General features: G+C 35.0%; 10 protein-coding genes and 8 pseudogenes across 18 annotated transcripts, besides 2 other annotated features; 14 read left to right on the top strand and 4 right to left on the bottom strand.

The window, feature by feature from the left end:
- On the top strand, window positions 1-801 carry TVAGG3_0736110 (annotated as a pseudogene). The gene has a single exon. A coding segment is annotated over exon 1 (801 nt).
- Window positions 1-7,760: part of a mobile genetic element that runs on past the window's edge.
- Window positions 2,479-3,035, top strand: TVAGG3_0736120 (annotated as a pseudogene). Its single transcript has one exon. A coding segment is annotated over exon 1 (557 nt).
- On the bottom strand, window positions 3,146-3,953 carry TVAGG3_0736130 (uncharacterized protein; the record flags this gene model as incomplete). Its single annotated transcript, XM_051244706.1, has 1 exon — window positions 3,146-3,953. A coding segment is annotated over one exon (808 nt), but the record flags the coding sequence as incomplete, so codon positions are not given.
- On the top strand, window positions 4,278-4,712 carry TVAGG3_0736140 (uncharacterized protein; the record flags this gene model as incomplete). Its single annotated transcript, XM_051244707.1, has 1 exon — window positions 4,278-4,712. The coding sequence occupies one exon, from the start codon at window positions 4,278-4,280 to the stop codon at window positions 4,710-4,712; it is 435 nt and encodes a 144-aa protein (XP_051091294.1).
- On the top strand, window positions 6,078-6,312 carry TVAGG3_0736150 (annotated as a pseudogene). The gene has a single exon. A coding segment is annotated over exon 1 (235 nt).
- TVAGG3_0736160 (kinase C-related family) lies at window positions 6,440-6,802 on the top strand (the record flags this gene model as incomplete). Its single annotated transcript, XM_051244708.1, has 1 exon — window positions 6,440-6,802. A coding segment is annotated over one exon (363 nt), but the record flags the coding sequence as incomplete, so codon positions are not given.
- On the top strand, window positions 6,850-7,085 carry TVAGG3_0736170 (annotated as a pseudogene). Its single transcript has one exon. A coding segment is annotated over exon 1 (236 nt).
- A 1,277-nt stretch (window positions 7,761-9,037) lies between the features above and the next one.
- TVAGG3_0736180 lies at window positions 9,038-9,885 on the bottom strand (annotated as a pseudogene). The gene has a single exon. A coding segment is annotated over exon 1 (848 nt).
- A 525-nt stretch (window positions 9,886-10,410) lies between these two features.
- Window positions 10,411-22,465: part of a mobile genetic element that runs on past the window's edge.
- TVAGG3_0736200 (uncharacterized protein) lies at window positions 11,508-12,026 on the bottom strand (the record flags this gene model as incomplete). Its single annotated transcript, XM_051244709.1, has 1 exon — window positions 11,508-12,026. The coding sequence occupies one exon, from the start codon at window positions 12,024-12,026 to the stop codon at window positions 11,508-11,510; it is 519 nt and encodes a 172-aa protein (XP_051091296.1).
- TVAGG3_0736210 (phage tail repeat-like family) lies at window positions 13,078-13,662 on the top strand (the record flags this gene model as incomplete). The annotated part of the gene is made up of 1 exon (XM_051244710.1): window positions 13,078-13,662. The coding sequence occupies one exon, from the start codon at window positions 13,078-13,080 to the stop codon at window positions 13,660-13,662; it is 585 nt and encodes a 194-aa protein (XP_051091297.1).
- TVAGG3_0736220 (uncharacterized protein) lies at window positions 13,707-14,680 on the top strand (the record flags this gene model as incomplete). Its single annotated transcript, XM_051244711.1, has 1 exon — window positions 13,707-14,680. A coding segment is annotated over one exon (974 nt), but the record flags the coding sequence as incomplete, so codon positions are not given.
- TVAGG3_0736230 (DNA/RNA polymerases family) lies at window positions 15,384-15,842 on the top strand (the record flags this gene model as incomplete). Its single annotated transcript, XM_051244712.1, has 1 exon — window positions 15,384-15,842. The coding sequence occupies one exon, from the start codon at window positions 15,384-15,386 to the stop codon at window positions 15,840-15,842; it is 459 nt and encodes a 152-aa protein (XP_051091299.1).
- On the top strand, window positions 16,266-16,851 carry TVAGG3_0736240 (annotated as a pseudogene). The gene has a single exon. A coding segment is annotated over exon 1 (586 nt).
- On the top strand, window positions 17,629-18,045 carry TVAGG3_0736250 (uncharacterized protein; the record flags this gene model as incomplete). The annotated part of the gene is made up of 1 exon (XM_051244713.1): window positions 17,629-18,045. The coding sequence occupies one exon, from the start codon at window positions 17,629-17,631 to the stop codon at window positions 18,043-18,045; it is 417 nt and encodes a 138-aa protein (XP_051091300.1).
- On the top strand, window positions 18,333-19,271 carry TVAGG3_0736260 (organellar and viral DNA polymerase type B; the record flags this gene model as incomplete). The annotated part of the gene is made up of 1 exon (XM_051244714.1): window positions 18,333-19,271. One exon carries the CDS (start codon window positions 18,333-18,335, stop codon window positions 19,269-19,271), a length of 939 nt encoding a protein of 312 aa, XP_051091301.1.
- Window positions 19,653-20,048, top strand: TVAGG3_0736270 (organellar and viral DNA polymerase type B; the record flags this gene model as incomplete). The annotated part of the gene is made up of 1 exon (XM_051244715.1): window positions 19,653-20,048. A coding segment is annotated over one exon (396 nt), but the record flags the coding sequence as incomplete, so codon positions are not given.
- Window positions 20,885-21,577, bottom strand: TVAGG3_0736280 (annotated as a pseudogene). Its single transcript has one exon. A coding segment is annotated over exon 1 (693 nt).
- On the top strand, window positions 21,794-22,243 carry TVAGG3_0736290 (annotated as a pseudogene). Its single transcript has one exon. A coding segment is annotated over exon 1 (450 nt).

Consider the following 22,465-nt stretch of genomic DNA (forward strand, 5'->3'; position numbering starts at 1 on the left):
ATGCACTATGACTTCTTCTTGACAAACATAAAGAATCTTACCGAAATAAAGATGTATGATTTAACAGAATATGAAGGCTTAACGATGTCAGATGTAAAGAAAGGCAAACCAAAAAAGAGACCATATAGAGATGAAAGCACACTGACAAATGACCAGAAAGCCATTTTGGAAGCTCTTAAGCAAACAGGAAACCCAGCACTTATAGAAAGCTTTTGGAAAGATAATGGTGAAAAGAAGTTTTATAAGAAGAGAAGCGGTCAGTTCTGGAAGTATCTTTGCACATTACCTATAAATCTTGAACGCTACCAAATCTTCAATGAACTGAACAAAAGAACTGCAACACTTATGACAGAAGATAACTTTCGTTTATGCTTGCATTCAGGCTGGAGTAAATGAAGAAACTATTGACCACATGAGAGAAGTCATTCGTGTTAGAGACTTTCCTCAAAGTAAAGTACAAGAAATTTCTGACGCAACAGGTATAGCATTTAATGTTACCATTGGTTACTTCAATGACTCAAGACATAATGAAATAAAGAGATACATACCAAAAGAATGTGAAACTGTTCGAACTATTGACTTACTTCTTGTTGAAGACCACTACATGCTAAATGAAAGACTTCCAATGACAACATATTTCATTCGAAACTATATAGAAATCTTGAAGGAGTGTGGTGGAATGAACATTGAAAAACAGATGAAAATATATACAAAGAGAGAAGATAAATATGTAGTTCGCATGGATAGAACTACACCGCTATGGGATGTTATGAAAACATTGTGGGAGTGCAAATATTTTGAACCTATTTCTTATGGAGAACTTTTCACATATACGACTGACTTATATAAACAGAACCTTGCACCATTTAAAGATTTGACATATGCTCCAAAGTATTGTGTACAACTGAAGAAGAAAGCAGAGTCAAAAGAAGTAAATAAAGCTAAATGTAAGTTCATACCTGAGCACGTTTTCTTTGCTGACTTTGAGTGTAGTACGGATGGCTTTCATAAAGCTTTTAACATCTGTTATGACAGTGAAGATGGTTCAGTTAGTGAAAGTATTTGGGGTCAAAACTGTGCAACAGAATTTTTGGAAAGACTTCCTGACAAGAGTTTAATATATTTCCAACCTCAGTTATGACATAAACTTCATCTTAAGACACATGACAGAAGTGAAAGGAACTCCCATCATTAAAGGTTCACGAACAATGCAAATAACTGGTTTATATAAAGGAAGGGCAATTATTATAAAAGACTCTTACAGTGTTATAAATAAGAAGCTTAAACTATTTCCTGCTATGTTTAACTTACAAACAGGACCGAAAGAAGTATTTCCATATAACTACTACAGCAGTGTTTTGTTAGCAAATGACAACAGAACTGGTGTCATTTCTGAAGCATGTAAGTTTATCCATGATGCAGATACATTTATGAAGAACATAGATTCCATCAAAGGTTGCAGAATAGATGAAAACCACTTCGACTTAGAAAAATATAGCACGTTTTACTGCAAACAAGATGTAAGAATTTTAAGAGAAGGTTTTGTAAAGTTCCGCAATGACTTATTGAAAGAGTTTGATTTAAACGTTTATGACTACGTTAGTATTTGTTCTATTGCTAACAAATTGTTTGAGAACAGAGTATACTTCCCGAATGGAAATCTTTATGACCTCTCAAATAAACCAAGAGAATTTATTTCGAGATGCATTCAAGGTGGAAGATGTATGTTGTCAGATAACATGAAACAAAAGAGCAAAAAGAAACTCATTGCTGACTTCGACACTGTTTCATTATATCCTTCAGCTATAGCAAGACTTTATACTTTAGAAGGTATTCCAAAAGTATTGAAGGAAGAAATGTTAAGCACAGAGTATCTCATGAGACATTTATTCGATGACGACCAAAAGGAACCCATTGGTGAAAAGTTTATGTCTGGCTTCTTTGTTCTCATTAAGATAACAGAGATTGGTATACCCAGACACTTTCATTTAATAGTTTGCGACCCTGAACTAAATCCAGAACTTAACGTTCCAAGAAGTTCAAACACTTGCTGTCTCATGTATGTTGACCATATAACATTACAAGACCTCATAAAATATCAAGGTGTCAAATGTGAAGTGTTGCAAGGATACTATTACGATGGAAACAGAGATATGAGAATAAGAGATGAAGTAAAGAAGTTGTTTGAGTTAAGGTTAAAGTATAAGAAAGAAGAAAACCCCTTACAAGAAATTATAAAACTCATTCTGAACAGCATTTATGGCAAAACTATTCTATCTCCTATTGAGTCAAAAATAACCATAGTAGATGACAAAGATGCTATAAGATATGCTATAAGAAATTACAACCATATAGTGAAGTTCGAAGGTTTGGATGGTTCAGATAAAACTATTTTCAAGCTAACGAAAAGCATTTGCAGACACTTTAACTTCTGTCCACTTGGTGTTAATATTCTGTCTATGTCAAAACGTATTATGAATGAAGTATTCTGTACTGCAGAGGACATGGGACTTCAAATCTTTTACCAGGATACCGACAGTATGCACTTATATAATGAAGACATCCCAAAGCTTGCAGCAGAGTTTAAGAAGAGATATGGTCGCGAACTTATAGGAAAGAACCTTGGTCAATTTCATAGCGACTTTGCAGAAATAACACCTGGAAAACAAAGTTTAGCTTATAAAAGTATTTTCTGTGGAAAGAAGACCTACATAGACTTACTCACTAACGATTTAAATGAAGTTGCATTTCACTGCAGAATGAAAGGCGTGAAGCAAGATGTTATTGCTTTAACCGCTAATGAAATGTTTCCTGAAGCTATACAATGCTATTACAATGAAGATAAGAACATTCACATACCTGTTGGAACATATGACAAAGACTCTGAGTTCAGTTTAATGAAACTTTACAAAGCACTTCATGATGGTCAAGAGATTGCATTCGACTTATGTAAGTCATGTCAACCTTGCTTTGCTGAAAAGTTCAACTTTTCAATAACGACTAAAACAAGCTTTATTCGTAAGTTGAAGTTCTGAGGTCATTTATTTTTGTCAGCAATGAGGTCATTCGTGATAAAAATAAAGCTAGCGTAGATTTTACAATACTGCGATGGTAGAGTTTAAGAGTTGTGCTTCAATGTAGAGACAGTCCTTCCCATCTGGAGGCAAGAACACTGGACATTTATGGTCATGAGTGGAGAACATGTCTATCCAAAACTCACGATTGAAGCCAGTTAATTTATAGTATTTAGGGTTAGGAAGTGGTGAAGTTCTTGTATGACCAATGAACTCATTTTCAACGCCTTTGGCTATATTAGAGTAAAGTATTGCTTGCTTTCTATCCCAAATGCCAGGTGTTACAATCTTTGAAAATTCATTTTTCCTCGGAAGCATTGCATCATAATTGAAAACATTCTTAAAATCATCACTTGGTTCGGAGATTTGAAATCTTATACGTAATGGATTTTCTTTCTTTTTAGCGACTTCATTGAATGGTGAGAATACAATGAATTGACAGTCATGAGTTCCATCTTCATTTTCATTAAATTCATAATGAAAGTCTATAAGTTGTGGCTGACTACCTTCTTCTTTCAGTTGTGCAAGAAACTCACGTAAAGGCTGTAAAGTTTGTACTTCAATGTTGAACTTTTTCTCGAACATCTCATTAAATGAAATCATACATTGTTGCAATGTTGTATCGTCTTTAAAGTATTTGTATATGTGAATGTTTTGGGCGCTTAAAGACTGTTCGTCATTTTCTATCTCGACTTGAAGTATAAAGTCAACCTTTCTGAAAGCACGTGTTATATACATAGATGTTATGCCAATGTACTTCTCTTCATTTATGTTCACAATCCAGTCTGTTGGAAACTTAAACGTTACTCTGTTCCCCTTTATTTTGACGTCAGGGTTTTCACTACTGAACGCAACAGTTAAAGGTATTTGTCTATACATTTAATTCGGATAAAAATAAACCATTTACTCTTTCTTTGCTTCAGCTTCTTTAGCTTTTGCTTCTTCTCTAGCTTTTTTCGCCAGCAAACGTGGGTTCTTCTGTCTTCCAGCAGCTAATGCAGCTAGTTGTTTTTCACTAAGTTTTCTCTTTGGTCTCTCTGGCTTTTGTTCTTGTTTTTGTTCCTTCAGTTCGGATAAAATTTGCTCGCGAATTTCTTTCTTCAATGCTTCAACATCTATGACACCTTGGGTCTTGTCCGTAGGGCTTGTCTGAGTCATTTGACTGCAGATAAAAAACTAAATTAAAACTTTAACCGATGTAAAATGAGCTTGTCAAAATCAGAGCGAGAGTCTATTATATTAAATGACGCAAGAGGAATACAACATCCTTTCTATTACGTAAGTCAGAGTAAAGATGGTAAAATATACGTAAGAAAAAGAAAGGTACCATTAGCGAATGCAGAGAGCGACAACATTAAGGTGCATGGCAAGGGTGAAGTCCACGAAGCCCATATAAAACCTTCTGTTCAAACTGAAAAGTCAATAGAACCAGAAGAAAAGAAGCCAGATGTACTTTCAATAACGAACCAAGAGCTTATTGCAAAGTTCGTGAATTTCATTGAAAAACAAACCGAGTCAAAGAACCCTGACCCGCCAGTGAAAGAAGTTGAGACAAAAGAGAATGTACAGTTCATTGAAAATGTCAAGAAACAACTTCCACCACGAATACCAAGAAGAAGAGTGAGAATAATGAAGTAAATAGATATTTTTATCTGAAGTAAATACATGCAGAACGAACAGCTAAACGAATTTACTCCAGCAGAGCATATTCATCAGATTCGCTCATATTTCGATATCATAGACAATGCAGTTCAAATTGGTGACACTAATAGAAAATATTCTGACGCAAAGATTCCATCACAACCTGAACTGCTAAAGATAACACATGGGTAACATTCAATCTCTCACCTCCTGGGAAAATATGTTGGACCTTTACAATACATTCATTACGTATAAAATGGAAGGTCAATTTATTGCAGATAAAGAAATTGGTTCAGGTTCCAATAAAACAAACCCACCAGGATTTTGGATTGGTTTCGATGACGCTTTCTATGCAGTTGCTGGATATATCAAATCCTTGCAAATGGTTGTATCGTATATTCTCAAGACAACGCAAGAGAAGAAGCAATATAAACTTCAAACTCACAAACTACCGAACAAATAAAGAAAGTAGATGTTTTCTCAAAGACTCGACATGAAGATGTATGGAGTCATTCGGAACATGCAGAACAGGACAAATTGTTAGTGGTCCAATTACAGCAGGAAAATCATTTGATTTTAAGCTTCGTTTAAGAATTCCTGTTAGAAGATTCCTTCCATTAGAAGCTATTCGATTTATTCCAGCTTTTGCAGGAAACATTCAGCTTAAAGTAAAGTTCAGTAGCGACGCCTTACAATGCACATCTATATCTGTAAATGATATCATTGCTTTCAATCCAACTCTAAAGTTGCATTTTGCTTCAGATTCAAATCCACCGACAAATAAATTTGTTCCATGGAATGAACCATTCACTATGATAACGAAGGCAGTAGAAGCTAGTGGAACAGTTACTATTACAACTGTAACCCAGCAACTATTTCGAACAAAGATGGATTTTAATGAATGTTTCATTCATCCAAAGTCATTCTCTTTAGACCCTAACATTTATACAGAACTTGTAGAACATTATACAAACGAGGCTTTATGTTTTCCTGTTAAAGTTATGGATTGGATTCCTATGGACGGTTCATTCTCAAAGAATACAGATAGTTCAAGTGCAACATTTACAGCAGCTTATACGCCTATTAATGTTAAAAGTATTTGGGCACTATTTAGAAAGAAAGACAACTATTATGTTAATTTTGAGAACCCTAAGTTTAAATATCTTCAGCTTTCCATGGGAGCTTATGGAAATATGCCTGCAGAACCTGAAAAATCATATGGACCTGTATTTTATGAAATGGTTGCGAACGCCTGCAATACAAACAATGATATGATAGGATTTAATGAAGATGTTATGAGGTCATTGGTGGATGATGGTAGTGTGGAACATAAATGGGATAGCTATGACAACACCATTTCTTATGTGGTTTTCCAACAGAAGTGGACTTTTGCTTCCAGCAAGGTCAAACATCTACTGCTCCAATAACATACAAATTGTCTGTTAAAGGACCTATTGAACTAGCAACTGAAAATGTACCAAAGCCACTTATTGGATTTATGAGGGATTGTTGCTTTGCAATACAAGTAAGACAGTCAGGCATACCAATAATAAGACTTGACGACTATAACTTAGCAACTGACGACAGTGAGGAATAAAGGATGAACGTTTATTTTTAAAGCTTATAAATGAGTTCTTCATCAAGCTCTCGTGAACCTTCACCATCTGTGAAACAAAACTTTACCAAACGATTATGGAGCACCTATTGAATATTTCTTACGAGCTGCACAATGGCAAAGAGCAGTTTCACCAAGGTTAGGTGTTCCACCAGCTCCTGTCAAAAATAGCATTTGGTCAAGTCCTTATATAAGATATGGTCTCCCACTAGGTTTGCTAGCTACAGCAGGAGCAGTTATGATGTTGAAAAGAAATAAAGCAAATGTTATAAATAATACTGAAGTAGCTGAAGTTAAACAAACTCCAACACCTTCGTCAAAACCAACGCCTTCACAAGCAAAACCTTCAATGACTCCTGAACCTATGGAAGTACAAACTCCTGTTCAAAAGTCAACTCCTAAACCGACTCCAACATTTAAACCAGAACCTACGCCTCAAATAAATCGTAAAACTCCTGCGTTTCCTTACTGAAAAATAACGTTATTTTTATTTTATTTGAACATTTTTATTTGATTGAAATGACGACTAAAGTCACTGAAGCAATGAAACAAAAGTTTTTGGTAGAATACATTAAATCAGGAATTATTCCAGAAGGTTTTTACGTTCATACTATGAAGGATGGTAGAGTTCAGTTTAGAAAATAAAGCAACCATTAGATAAAGAAGGAATTTTGAGAAAGATTAAACTTCATGAGGACAACATTGCTAAACTTAGGAAGAAGTTAGAAGAGTTGGAGAAAAGAAGAGAGTTATAAAGCAATGAATTCAACAGGTTAGAAATGAGGTTAGAAAACGTGTTAGATCTAACATTCTAACATAAACATTATTTTTGTGCTATGTTTTCATACGTGTGAGGGTGGTGATATCATTAATTTTAAGTTTATTTTTTATTTTTACTGAAAATTTTTATTTGGATGTAAATGACAGAACAAAAGCAACTCATTCGAATTCCACAGTATAACAAACATACATTTAAACATTTATTCTTCCTTCCTGAGCATAACATGTTCTTTCAAATACATCCGAGACCAGTTGACTTTTCATTGACTGTGTATAAAGATAGAAATAGTTATATCATTAAACCATACGATGACGAAGGTAAGTTATGTAAATTGTACGTTAAGAAGTTAGAGAAAGTTTATGGCTTCAAGTATGACTACAATAGGGTTAACACTGATGATGAAGATATTGAGGAAAATTTATGAGAACATTAGTGAAGTTGTTAGTGAGAACGATAGTGAGAACGTTTATTTTTTACATTAGTGAGTTCGTTAGTGAAGTGGTTGGCGGCTTTGTAAATATTTAAGGTTAAATTAGTTTTTGCGTTCATGTTGTAAAATATACGTTAACGGTTTTGTAAAGTGTCAAATTCACAAGTATTGGGTAAGGTGGAACGCAGTGCCACAATACCCAAGACTTGTATACTAACTAGAGGTTTTGAAAAAAGCAGAATATATAGACTGGGATAGTATATCTGCTAGACTATTATATAGTGGTGCTATAAGAGTTCATGACATTGAAACACTTATGTCAAAAGTTTTATATCTTAACTATACAAATGTTTTCAAAGAGGACATAGAAAAATATATTGAGGGTATAGAGTTTGTGAGATGTTATTGGACAGAGTTGTATGAAAAATATAAAGACAAGGAAAATGTTTCTTTATAGTGGACCCGCCGTTCTATAACACATGGGATTTTCAATACCAAGTAGACTGGACTTTGAGAGACTCTTTAGAAACTTTAGACGTTTTACATAACCATCCATGCTTTTACTTTACATCCGATAAAAGTGGTTTGGAAACCGTTTATGAGATGGTTAGAGGACATACATGACTATGAGTTTAGATATGACAAGATAGAATATGAGAGAGGTCCTATAAACGGAGAAAGTGTCATAACAAAGAAATTTTATTAGTAAGTAAATGTGGTTTGAAATAGGACTACTTGTTTTAGGTTTTTTCCATTGTGTCATTTATTTATTTGACGTGGCAGAAAAGTACAGAGAATATGAAGATGAACCAATGCCTGCAAATGTTCAGTATATGTACTCGTAAGAGATATTTTTATCTAATATTAAATGGACGCACAGAACTTAGCGAATGCACAGCAACCTGGACAACCAAACCCAGAGAATATTCCAAATGAAGTTAGAATACAAACTGCAATGGCAAACTATGGTCAAGTGCCAACAGATGTACAAATGCAAACTGCCATGTCAAATGACGCTGCGTTAGGTTTGCCACCATGGTATGCAAATATGAGATGGAAAGAGTTTTATACAAACCCTGAAGTGGGATATAAAACACTTTATGCAGATGACGCGAACACAGGAGTTGACCAGAATATGTTTTCTACCAGAGGAGAAACAGAATGTATGAGCTCCAGTTAAAGAATGCTATGGAACTCAACAGGAAACGTAAGAGACTAGGCGGACATTAGATTTTTACATATAGTAAAATGGGTTTCTTCAGTAAGATAGGAAACTTCTTTCGAAATGTTGGAAAGAGGTATATGGAATGGAATAAAAACCGTAGGAAGAGGAATTTGGAACGGTGTCAAAAATATTGGTAAAAGGGTAGGTCAGTTTGTTGGTATTATACCTAAAGACCCTGAACCAGAAGAGCAAGCTCCTGTTATACAACAGCCTGAACCTGCACCACAGTCTAGTTGGCAACCAAATCCAACACCTCAACCGTATTAAAAAATTATATTTTTACCGTTCGATAGTAGTTGTATATGAAACTAAGTTCTAAGTAAAAACGCATGGTATAATGGAATTATTCTTTTTCTTCCATCTGTAGTAAACCATACTTGAAAGTCTGAAATACTTCCACTTGGTGGTTCGTATAACTTTGTAGGTTTTTCGTAAAAGTCATTCATCAGACATAAGAAAGAGTTTTGCGCACCAGAAAATGAAGCATGAACAATAATAGCATCTGGGTCGAAAATATTTTCATATGTTCCATTAGGGTTTTCGACTTCATAAAAGTCTGGGTGTACTGGATATGCTGCAGGCTGATTTAACATCCTCATAAATCTATACCATGCCAAGTTGTTATATTTTGTAGAAATATAAACGTTTTCTCCAAGGTCTTCTATTCTATTGATTTTAACAGTTGCATTTTTCCTGTCATAAATAATATCGAGATGGTATTCTCCTTCATCAATGTTATACTGTTTTGCATATTCGATATAGATATCGTTTATTTTTTCTTGAAAAGCTTGAAGAGTTGTTTCTAAGTTTACAAGCAAACTAACTTGTAAAAGTTTTCCCTGTTCAAATTTCTCATACATACGTTTTTCTTTGTTATAGTATCGAACTTCAAAACGACCGTAAATGGAAACCATGTATGGCTTCTGAAATGAACTTCATTCTACGAAAGCCAATAGCTTTTGTGACAGATGGGTCTCTTAACCATCTTAATGGGTAGTCAAAACGATAGCCTTCATGCTTTACGGTATCTGTCTCAAACTTTTGACCGACATTAGTAAAAAGTTCATCTAATGGTTTAGTTGTAGCAACTCTTGAATTTTCTTTTTCTATTGAAAGCATATTTTATCTAGAATAAAAATGTCGAAAGATATTGCTTCCATGAGAGAAATACAACACAACCGACAACTCATTATGCAAGCTCTAAATAAGAACACAACAAACTTTTCAAACTATTCTAAGATATCTGAGTCATTGAAAGAAGGAAACTTAAAACTGACATTAAACCCAATGACAGATGAGTTTCTGTTTCAAGACAATAAGAACCATACTGTCTGTATAAATCCAACAAAAGGAACTTTAAACGAGAAACCTATAAATGAACTTCTTTTGAAAGCAGATGTTGACAACAAAGCTGACAAAGAATATGTAGACGATGCAATAGCAAAAGAAGAAGAAAAAGCTAACAATGCTTATGCAACAAAAGAACATACTCATCCTGAACTAGCAGACAAAACATATGTTGACAATAAAATGTCAAGTGAAGTGACAAGAGCTGAAAACGAATATTCTAAAAAGACTCATACACATTCTATATCTGAAATAACAGACTTACAAGAAACCTTAAACAGGAAAAGTGCCGTTGGACATAGACATTCTATATCTGAAATAACAGACTTACAAGAAACCTTAAACAGTAAAAGTGCCGTTGGACATACACATACCATTGCAAATATTACAAACTTACAAGAAACCTTAAACAGGAAAAGTGCCGTTGGACATAGACATTCTATATCTGAAATAACAGACTTAAACGTTAGCCTTGAAAAGAAAGCGGATGAGGAATATGTGGCTAGTAAGTTAGAGAAGAAAGCGGATAAGGAATATGTGGATGAAAAAGATAATGAAATTATAGAAAGGGCTGAATGGTATCATGAATGGACATCGAAGATTTTAAAAACTAAAGCTGATACAGGATGGGTTTCAGGATGTTTAGACCTTAAAGCAGATAAAACTTATGTTAACGATGAGTTAGAGAAGAAAGCAAATAAGACTCATACACATACAAGTTTTACAACTGTTGCTATAGAAAGTATTGAAGGAACGGTTGAAGAAACTGGTGGGGATGCATTATATTGTAAACCTCCTAACTTTCCACAAGGTTTAACATCGGATGACGACATAACGACGATGAGAAACATTAGATGTAAAGATGTTTATGTCATGAAGGATGAACATAATATTAAATTCACTGCTCAAGATTTATATGACAAGAAAGCAGACAAAACAGAGCTTCAAACATTAAAGACAGAAATGCTTCAAACATTATATCCTATAGGCTCTATTTATACGTCAATGAACTCTACCAGACCAGAAGTAGTACTTGGTTTTGGAACTTGGACTCAAATAGTCGACAGGTTTTTGTATTGTGCAAACTCTTCAAAGGAAACAGGTGGAAGTAAAACGATTTCAGGTGAAAATTTACCTGCACATAGTCACTACATAGATTTAAGTACATCTCAAGCAGGTTGGCATAAGCATAGATATTGGGATTGGTCAGCAATGACAAAAGGTAAAGGATATGATGTTAAAGACAACGTTAAGTTTGCTATAAATTGTTTCTGGAGTAACACTGAGGGAGGAGGAAACCATACACATCGCGTTTCAGGATATACGCAAACAACGGGACAAAGTAAAGACTACATGCCACCTTACATGACAGTTTACGCATGGTATAGAAATGCTTAGTCGTCATTTTCAACTTCTTTAGCATATTCGTCAGGAGTTGTCTTATATTTGTTAGGAACTGTCTTTGAAAGTATACCACCTTGAACTTTGACAAGTTTGAAACGAGGTCTGACAATAGTAGTTTTATCTTCTGCTTGCAGTCTGTACATTTTGCCATGTTTGCCTAAAACTTCATAATATTCTCTTGTATACTTTCTTCTATTTTTACGAACACGAATGTGAGTACCTGTCGGGTTCCCATTGTTGTCATAGTCAATAGTATTTTCATATGGGTCGCGTTTAGGTATTTCTATTTTTACTTTGTCACCTTTCTGAAGTTTGAAGCCCGGCATTCTTTCTTGTTTGTCTCTTTTGACTAAATTATTAAATATATAGTCTTTCTCTAAGTCAGGGTTGTTTTTCATTTCTTCGGGGGAGTGGTTTCCCAAACCTTTTTGTTTACGGCTATTGTAAATATTTAAAACTTGTCTCATCTTTGCCATGGAGAAGTGTCTATATTTGTCGTCATATGACATTTCATTTGCTTCACCACCTTGTGGTGGTTTAAGTCTCTTAACATTTTTATACAACCGTCAATGACACCAAGAGCAGAATGGTTTTGGTCGACAATGAAATATTGGTTTTACATTTTTGAACGCAGATAGTTTTTTTACATCATCTGATTTGAAAGAACTTTCACAGTCAGATGTCAGTTTTGTGGATGGTATTTGTCAACGAATATTGTCAAAGCAGTTTTCACATCTAAAATATTTTTGGACCATAATGGTATGGCTTCACAGTATCTTGTGTTTTGACCGACAAATATTAGCCAGTATGGTGGTCCATCTGTTCTAACTCTCGGAATGTTTTCCAAGATATCCATAAACCAAGCATTTGGTGTTGAACTAAAGATTTTTATCATGAGTGCTTTCTTTGTCGCTTTAGAAACATAGGGGTCCTTGTTTGGATTCGTCATTTTTTTATCCTATAAGAAATGGGTTTATTTGGCGCATTAGCAGGAGTTGCATCCAGATTTTTGCCCGCAGTGGGAACAATAGCCAGAGGTGTATTTGGAGTTGGAAGGAAGATTTTGAGTACATTAGGTATTACTTAAAGAGAAAGCACAACCTATTATACAAACTGTACAGAAAGGTTGGGATGTAGCACGAGATGCAACAAATCTTATTCCAAATCCTGAAACAAGAGGAAAAGTTCAAGGATGGATGGACAATGTAGGAAGACAAGCAGGAAACTATTATAACAAAGCAAATGACTACTATAACCAAGCAGGACACTATATGGACCAAGGTGAAAGATTCTTTAACAGAGGATATAACCATGCACAACAGTGGGTAAACAATAACCAACCTCAACCGCCTCAAACGTGGGGAATGTAAAGTTTTTTACTGAGATGAAATGAACATACAGCATTGAGACAAATGGGTTCAAGATGGATTTGTCGGCTTCCAGCAGTTACACAACGTGTTTGTCAAGTTCTTCCTATACCTCAGGAAGTTTTAGACCGACTTAAAAAACAACAACAACCAGTTGAAAACAAACCAAACTAAAATTTTTTACTGAGATGAAATGACCGAAGAAGTTGAAACGGTAGATTTGACACCACAAACAAAAAGTTCAGAACCATTGTCAAAACCTGTCAAAGAACTTACAGATGAAGAGAAAAATTCAATAATAGAAAGTGCCAGGTCTGGAAATACAAACCCTAACTACAAAGTCACTTTTCATAGAAATGGAACGGCAAGTATCTCAAAAAAGAAACAGACTCTCACAAATAAAATATTGAAGTCTGAAGGAGCTTTCGAGACAACAGATGGAAAAGTTTACTTCACTGACCAACAGTTCATTATAGAACATCTCATTGACTTAGAGTCGAAATATTCTAAACTTTACAACAAACACAAAAAGTTGAAAGGAAAACAAAAACAAATGGCATATGATATTTATGAAGATGTTGACGACACAACTGTTCCTGCAAGTGAAGTAAAGTCAGAGGAACCGAAAGGTGACGAAAAACCGATAGAAGAAGAAAAACCAAAAACTGAAGATAAACCAAAACCAAAGTTTAGTTTGGAAACTAAACCAAGTCAACCTTCATTAGCTGGTATGGGTTGGCGTCAAAGACTTATGGCAGCAGGCGGTTATGTAAAGTAAAGAAAAAAATATTTTTTTATTTTTATAAAAATGCCCCATATAGAATGGATAGAAAGTCTGCTAGAATAAAAGCAGAGTTACAAAGATATGGTTGGAGAGTTTCGAAGAATTTTAAATATAGGAAGGGAAGACCCATAAAAGTCTATGACAAATTGTCTGGTCTTCGCTACGAAATGGATTTGGAAACAGCACGTGCAAATTATCCAAACAGACTAGAGAGGTTAGAAGAAGAACGTCTTATGGACATGCCTTTCGATGTTAGTGAACCTCAAGTTGAAGGACACGACGGCTTTGCCAGATTCTACTGGAAACATGACGAACAATTGCATCCTTTGAGAAGGAAAAAAGGTAGTGCAGAGGATGGTCATGCTCCCATGGAAAGAACAAGATATGCATATGAGAAGTACCGTGAAGTTAGAAGTCAAATTACATCTGGTCGAACCTTTACAGTAAACTTTGACGAAGGAAAGAACAAAGAAGGCTTCATGGGTGTACTTGCTGCAATTCAAGATGGAAATAAGAAAGGATACAATCTCAGATTGACCATAACAGATTTGGATGGTCACATTTACTATGCACATGGCAATGTCACAACAGCTGCAATGCTTCTTGACGCTTTCAAGACTACAAAGAGAGAACAAATGGTTGACTCCGACTCAGACATTTTGAATGCAATTGAAGGAATTGCAAGTGTCAAGTTCGAATGGTACCAACCTAACCCTCAAGCAGTCAGACAACATGCTGGATACTTCCCCTTCATAAATAAGTCTGACATTGACTTGACAAGGTATGGAATTTACAATTCAATTGAAACAATTGTCAATGAACCTTGCATTCTTACATGTCTCAGGAACTCTGGTCTTGTTACAGATGAGAAGATGAAGTATCTTGAGTCATGTGTGAAGACAAGGTACATTCTCAGAGGTCAATTGGCAAAAATTGCACCGTTGGCAAATGTCAATATCCGAGTCAGCATACCTACAGCTAAAGGTTCTTCACATGACGACTATGTTGTTGACAAAGACTTACCATGGTTGAAGATTGTAATTGTCCACAACCACTTCATGTTGAACGAAAGTCTTACAAACCCATTGTTCGGAAAAGGCAAGTGCAACATTGTCAGAGCTGTAAACATTCTTTTCGAGAAAGGTTTGTTTGGAACCAATTCCAGATGACAAGCTGACAGAAACTTTTGTACCAAAAGACGAAACAAACTTTCATTGTTAGCAAGACCAAAAGTTGTTCCAGACAAAGTTCTAGTACAAAGAAGTACACAATTCCACAAGGAGTTGGATTGTTCGGATACCAACCTGAACCAGAAGAACTTCCAATGAGGTTGCAAGAACTTCAAGATGCTATAAACAAACTTCATTGAGACATCCAATTGACGTCAAATTGTATTGGAGAGCATCTGAGTTAGGTCAGAAGGTTTTATATGAAACAGGTTGCTTCGACGATGTTTATGAGAAACAGGAGAAGTTTCTCAGAAGATAAGAGACTCACTTGAATTTCCACAAACTGGACCAATTGGTTGCGACAAGTTCGACTCAGATGAAAAGATATACTATGTCGACCTTAACGCTGCATACATGAGGTTTGTCCAATATATTCCGACTGGAATTCCAAACGAAGATGGTGAGTTCCCGGGAAGGAACTATACAGTTGGAAAAGTCATACAACAACTGTATGATATTAGGAAAGCTTCAAACCCCAAACTTGCAATGACACTCAAATTGCTTATGAATTCGACATGGGGATATTCCATTAAGAAACCTCAAGAGATGAAGAGTAAACATTATGAGAAGGTCGACAACTTTGTTGAAAGGTTTTCTCCTTTTGTTTTGAAGTACGAATTCACTCAAGGTCAAAGTGGCTTAGTAACCACATTAAAACCTATTGTCGAACATTGGTCTTACCCTCAGTTCGCAAAAGCAGTCCTTGACAACTACAACAAATTCTTCTCCGAAGTCAAATCGAAAGTTGTGGTTTACTATGAGAACATTGACGCACTCATGACGAACGAAGAAGGCTATAACAAACTCATTGAAATGGGCATGGTCGGTGAAAAGATGGGCTGTTTTAAGCTAGATAAGGTATTTTCCGAAGTTCATGTAATATCGAAAAGGAAATATTGGGGTATACTTGAAGACGGCACAGAAATAAAACATTGCATGAAATAAAAAAATTTATTTTTAAAAAAGTGACATTTTTTATTTTATTTGAAATGTACGCTGAGTTTGTTGGAGAAGACCGTTGGGAAACTTGTTTGTTAGATGAGAAATATGAAATGGCATACCATTTTAAAACAATATATTTTTACATATATTAAATGCTTCAGGTTGAAAAACAAAGAACAAAAGTAGCAGATACAAAACCGTTAGACTATATCTTTACAAATGCTGGTAGGACTATTTCAGATGAAGAAATTTCATCCCGAGTATACAGGTTTGACTATCCAATTCGTTGGCTTCAAAGTCCTTCAGATGCAAAGGCAATAGGATTTAGAAGAGTTTTGTTTTCAAATAGAACTAACGCATTATGTTCGCAGTATATTTTCATGGCAGTATAAAGGTTCTGATGGTCTAATAGACAAATTTGACGAAATGAGAATCTTTAGCAGTTCGTTCAGACGAAAGTCTTGAGAAAACTCTAAATGACTTTCAAACTCAAATGAACAAATATTATTGGGAATTTCAAGAAAAATACGACTCTTTACTAAATGGAACATACTATCTGAAACTAGAATATGACAAGATGAACTCCACCGTTTCATTTCAAAAGATTGAAATTAACCCTCCAAGAGATACAGAGTTTTTATTTTGGAAAGTAGACAAACGTTCTTGGGCACAATTTCTTCGGTTACTAAACCAGAACGAACCATTACCACCAGATGGTCCATTTAAATTTATACTTCCACCAGCAGATTTGACAGTTTATAGAAACGTGTTTGACCCTCAAAATGTTATGTGTCATGCAAGTTTCAGTTCAAGCAACAATAGTTTTCTATGTATTGGTAAGGACTTTTATGACTTTGCTTCTAAATTCTACGAACCACCTAGTAACAGTTTCTCTGACTTTCAAGTTTGGTTCACAACAAATGGTGTGCAACATATTATTCCATTGTACTATGACTTTTATCTCGAATTGTCTTTCATATATAACTACGGAAAAGTGCTGAAAAAGTATTGAATGTGAAGATATTAGAAAATAACATTTTTTCTAACATCGTAGAAAACTCATGAAAACAATTTATTTTTGACACTTTCACAAAAAACATAAAAAAGTGCAGTTAAACGTTAAGGTTTACTGAACTGGTTGGATGTCGCCTTCACAGGTTATGTAAACGGTTGTCCTGAGAAGTGGAACAGTGCTCTGAGAATTTGTATAATTCGTGGAATTGGACTCTCTCTGTTTGGAAGTAGTATCCAAGGACGCTTGGCAAAGAACTTTATAATGGCTTCCTTCTTTGCTTGCTTTATGTCGTCGTAGGCTGTCCCGTCTGGTATTTGAATTGGAATTTCAGTCGAAGTCTCGAGATTCAAGACAGCCCTTCCAGAAATAGTGGTGAACTTGACCTTGGGCTTCATGACCTTGCGCAAGTAGTCTTTTACGCAGTCGTTTATTTAAATTAGGTAAACTGCCTCGTCAAATCCTTCTGGCATTCCGAGTCCTTCCATCCGACAGGAAAATATTTTCCCGACAACTGGAAAAAATTTTCCTTCCGACAGAAAAATTTTTCCTTCCGACAGGAAGAACTCTTCCAGTTGTCCGTCCGTAAACATTCAAATTTTCGAAAATTGAGAACTTTTTGGTCGAACTTCAGAAAAAGTTTTTCCTTCCAACAGGAAAAAATTTTCCTTCCGACAGGAAAAAAATTTCCTTCCGACAGGAAAAGTTCTTCCTTCCGACAGGAAAAGTTCTTCCTTCCGACAGGAAAAGTTCTTCCTTCCGACAGGACACAAACGAATGTCCCACGTCCCACCAACCCAGTCCATTCCCAAACCAGAGGAACCTAAAGAACCACAACAGTCTCCTCAGCAACCTCAGTTCCAGCAAGTACCTCCGAATTTCTACCAATTTCCACCTCAAGGTTACTACCCACCACAAGGCTTCCCGAACTACCCTCCTCAGCCTATGCCTTACTTCCCCAACCCTTGGATGTTCCAGCAAGCTCCACCCCAGCAATTCCAATCTCAATCCAAATCGAAGAGAGACCAAGAGTTCGAAGAAGGTCTGAACCGTTTACGCAAAGAGTATGCTACAGCTCCAATTGAGAGAAAGTTGTTCCCGGACCAAAAATATAATTTAGGTGAAGAGGTGAGATCTCACCTGTTTTCTCACCTGTTTTCTCACCTGTTTTCTCACCCTCTTGAATTTTCATGAATTTCCTTAGGATAGAAAAAATAAAGTTAGTTTTATTTTATTTATTTTGTATTTTTTTGTATGTAAAGACATGATTTCAGGGATTTTTTTGACGAAGTGTAAACCTTCACTTCGTCAAAAAATAACAGTTATCTAATGAAAAAGTGTCATTTTTCAGCAAAAATAATGTTTAGGTGAAGAGGTGAGATCTCACCTGTTTTTTCACCTCTTGAATTTTCATGAATTTTCCCGAAATAAAAAATAAAGTTAGTTTTATTTTTTATTTTTTTTTATTTTGTATAAAAGACATGATTTCAACAATCGGCACAACAACAATTCAAACAACAGCACCAAACTCGTTAGTCATGAATCCAACATCTATGTTAGTAGAGATGAAAAGCTTCATTCCTTCTTCATATACTTTTGAAACAGAAATCCAGAAGATAAAGCAAGAACTTTTAACAAGTAATTTAGACTGTAGTGCGAAAGATGAAACAAATGAACAGTATCTTTATGAAATGCAGGACCTCATCGACCATTTACCCAAATTGCCTGAAATCCAACAACAAAAACTCACTATTCCTGAATTCGATGAAATAGAAGTCAAAGCAACTGACTCAGTAGAAATAAAGAAGTTCATACGAAAGGTAAACTATGAGTTTCTAGGATTTCATTGCAACCATAAGGTTATGGACAAAGATTGCGACATGGTATATAAGAATGTTTCTGACATATATAAATCTGAAGAATTTAAGACCTACGACAACTTTGTTTCGTTAGTTGCTGAATGTGTATGGCAGATAAGAGATCAAGATAGAAGAGGTAAGGTATGGAACAAACAAATAAGACCCGCTATGTTTGAGATGAAGAGAGCAATTGACGCTTTAGTTGTTTTAGCAGGTAAGGTTTCAGAATATAACGCAAAAATGAACCCGCAATGTTCTAAATGTAAAGCAGCAATGAGGAGATATAACTACTCCGTCAAAGAGATAGAACGTATGAGAAACGACTATGCAGACTTAAAGAAAGAAGCAGAAAAACCAGCAGAAAATAAAATGGACATGTTAGAATTTCTGAACAAAAACTATCCAACAGCAGAAGATTTCCTTCTATCTGACGTCAAGAAGAAATATAAAGAAACTTTCGGTATCGTTAAAACTTTTGACATACTGACAGAAGAAATAGAAGCTACGAAACTGTTTAGGATTTCAAATATACATCGTACAATTCATGTAAAACGCTTGTGAAAAAACAGGTGAGAAAACAGGTGAGAAAACAGGTGAGATCTCACCTCTTCACCTAAACATTATTTTTGCTGAAAAATGACCAAATTTCATGAATTTCCTTAAGACAGAAAAAATAAAGTTAGTTTTATTTTTATTTATTTTTTTATTTTGTATGTAAGAACAGAAATGACAAACATTGAGTTTGAAACAGTTAAAAAGATAGACAATGACACCAAAGTGGTTAGAATAGGTGATTTAAACGTAAGATACTCAAAGAAATACAACAAATATTCTTTGTCAGACATTATATCTCCATCTGGAAAGAAACCGAAGGACTGGGTTAGAATTGCTTCTACTCAGAAAATTTTGACAAGAAATCCTGAGCTTATAATATCGGTAAGATTCTATGGAACTACAGCATATCTCATTGACAAAAGTCTTATACCAATAGTTTTGTTATGGTTAGACCCAGTTGTTGGATATAACTTCATAACATATGGTTCATTCGATACGGAATGTTGCAGTGAAGGCTTACTTTACATCGTTCAGAAACCGAAGGACTTCAACACAAAAAGATATAAGATAGGAAGAACATATAATATAACTCTAAGATATGACAGTACAGTCAATAGAGTCAAGGTTGTGTTCGTTAATGATATGAGAGCTGCTGAAACAGAACTGCTTGAAGTTTTTGAGAAAATGTATGGTGCTCCCATAAAAGGTAAAGAAACGTTTGAAGTAGATGAGATAGATAAAGCTATAAAATTATTTGACGAAGTTGCTGAAAAATACATGTAAAGCGTTTATTTTTGGTCTTTTGTGAAAGATAGAAAAAATAACGCTAATTTTTTATAAAATTTGACGAAGTGCAAATCTTCACTTCGTGTCATAATGTAAAAATAACGCTAATTTTTGACGAAGTGCAAATCTTCACTTCGTGTCATAATGTAAAAATAACGCTAATTTTTGACGAAGTGCAAATCTTCACTTCGTGTCATAATGTAAAAATAACGCTAATTTTTGACGAAGTGCAAATCTTCACTTCGTGTCATAATGTAAAAATAACGCTTACCATGTAAAACGGTTGTGAAAAAAAAAGAGGTGAAAAATTAGGTGAGAAAACAGGTGAGATCTCACCTCTTCACCTAAACATTATTTTTGCTGAAAAATGACCAAATTTCATGAATTTCCTCATATGCTTGCTTCCCTCGGAAAACCGAGAGAAGAGATTCCGTATGAAAACAGTGAAGAACAGTGAGTACGTAAAAAAACGTAGTCGCCAAAACTCTATGAAAACAGTGAAGAACAGCGAGACCGACTTTTTTCTGGGTCGCCAAAACTCTATGAAAATCATGAAAAATAACAGAGTATTTTGACAACTTCAAACAAGTAGGGTAGATGATACTTTTTCTATTAAACCGTTTTGACATTTCTCATGAGTGAGTATAGTTCTGCCGAACCATTGGAAGAGAAGAAGTACCCTTGCTGGCAAAAGACAAAAATAGTTGCCTTAGTTGTCATTGCAATTGTACTCGTAATTGAATTCATTGTACTTCTCTTCACGTACATAAAACTCAAGGACGGCATATGCTTTAAGAAGCTACCATCTTACTAAGACTAAACACTTACATTTTTCAAGCTTGACTTTTTACAATTTGAACTTTGTTTGCGTAGATATGAATTCTGAAAGAAGTATGAGGGTCTTGTATGACTTTGTACTTCTCCCATAGTTCATGTCTGTCAAACTTACCTGCCATGGACTCTTTCATAAGTTCCATGAAATCGTCTTCGGACAATCCGGGGAAAAGTACAATGTCAGTAAGTATTCTTTTACATCCTTACTTAAACTCTTTGCTGTCTGTACACAAATGACAACTGAGATGTTAAAGTGTCTGAGCTTCTTAAGAATTCGACACATATCTTGTTCTCTGTTCTTTAACAAAGGATGAGAAGCAAAGTCATCTAAGATAAGAAGACATCTATGAGGGTAAGTCTTCCAATCGTAAGATTGCAATTTCTTCGAAATGTATTCTATCTCTTTCTGTTTGTTTCTGAAGTGTTTCTTCTCTAATATTCTCTGCATTTCCTCATGGGTCTTTAAACTTAGAATTTATATACTCATTTATAGCATTATACTTCAAAACTCTTCTTTGGTACTTCTTTATCCAATCTAACAACTCAGTATCCTTTATACATACTAACTTAGACTTCTTTATAATATCTTTGAACGAATTGACGGTTTGGTCAAATTGACCAGAAGTACTACAAATAACAACTAACTCATAGAATGGGTTCTTCTCATCTAGTTCTTGTTGTTGTGCAGCCATTTTAAGATAAGTGAAAGTCTTACCCGACCCAGGTGGTGCAATTAGACCTGTTATACCATTCTGAGCAAATAAGAACTTGTCATGTATAGGTTTTATCTGAGCATTTTCTAACTTCCTCTTGTTCTTGTTTAAAACATTCTCAAATTTCTTGTCAATGTCAGCAAACTTTTTTTCTAACATATTTTTAGAAAAATTAAAATTTTTATCTTTTAGAAAATGTCTAGCGATTTCGCTATCTATATTCGAGACAAGCTTTTCGACAGCAAAACATCTGTCGACCATAAAATCTTACATAGTGTAAACAAGAAAGGTGAATTTGTTCTAAAGTTCTGTTTCTGGGAATATGACAAGAACCATAAAACATTAAGCAGAGAAGTCTTAAAATTTGTCAATGACAGACTTGTTGACAGAGATGACGCCTCTTGGAAGATGAAGTCCAACAAAACTTCTTAGAATGCAAAGAAGACACATGCGCTGTTCTTGAAGATGAAATAGAAAACAGAATAGAAGAGCTATTAAAGGACAAAGAACTTTTACATAAATATAGTTGCGAAATTTGACATAACTCCACCAGAAAAGAAGAAGAAAGAAAAGAAAGAAAAGAAAGTAGAAGAAGAGAAGAAAGAACCTGAACCAGTTCCAGAGAAAAAGAAATTTGACATGTAAAAATAAAATTTTATTTTTAGAACATTTCTGGGTCAATGTCAATGTTCTCTTCCTCTTTAGGAGCAAACACTGGCTTAGACTCTAAAATCTTTTTACCCAATTTACCTTGAACTTCTACAACTTTAGACTCATAATATTCATAGTCGTCTGCTTTCTTTGGTTCATAAGGTATAACAAGTTTGTATGCTTTGCCTTCTTTAAGGTTTGAAACCTTCTGTCAAA

Source organism: Trichomonas vaginalis, chromosome III (genome assembly GCF_026262505.1).
Source record: "Trichomonas vaginalis G3 chromosome III, whole genome shotgun sequence".
Taxonomy (NCBI): domain Eukaryota; phylum Parabasalia; order Trichomonadida; family Trichomonadidae; genus Trichomonas; species Trichomonas vaginalis.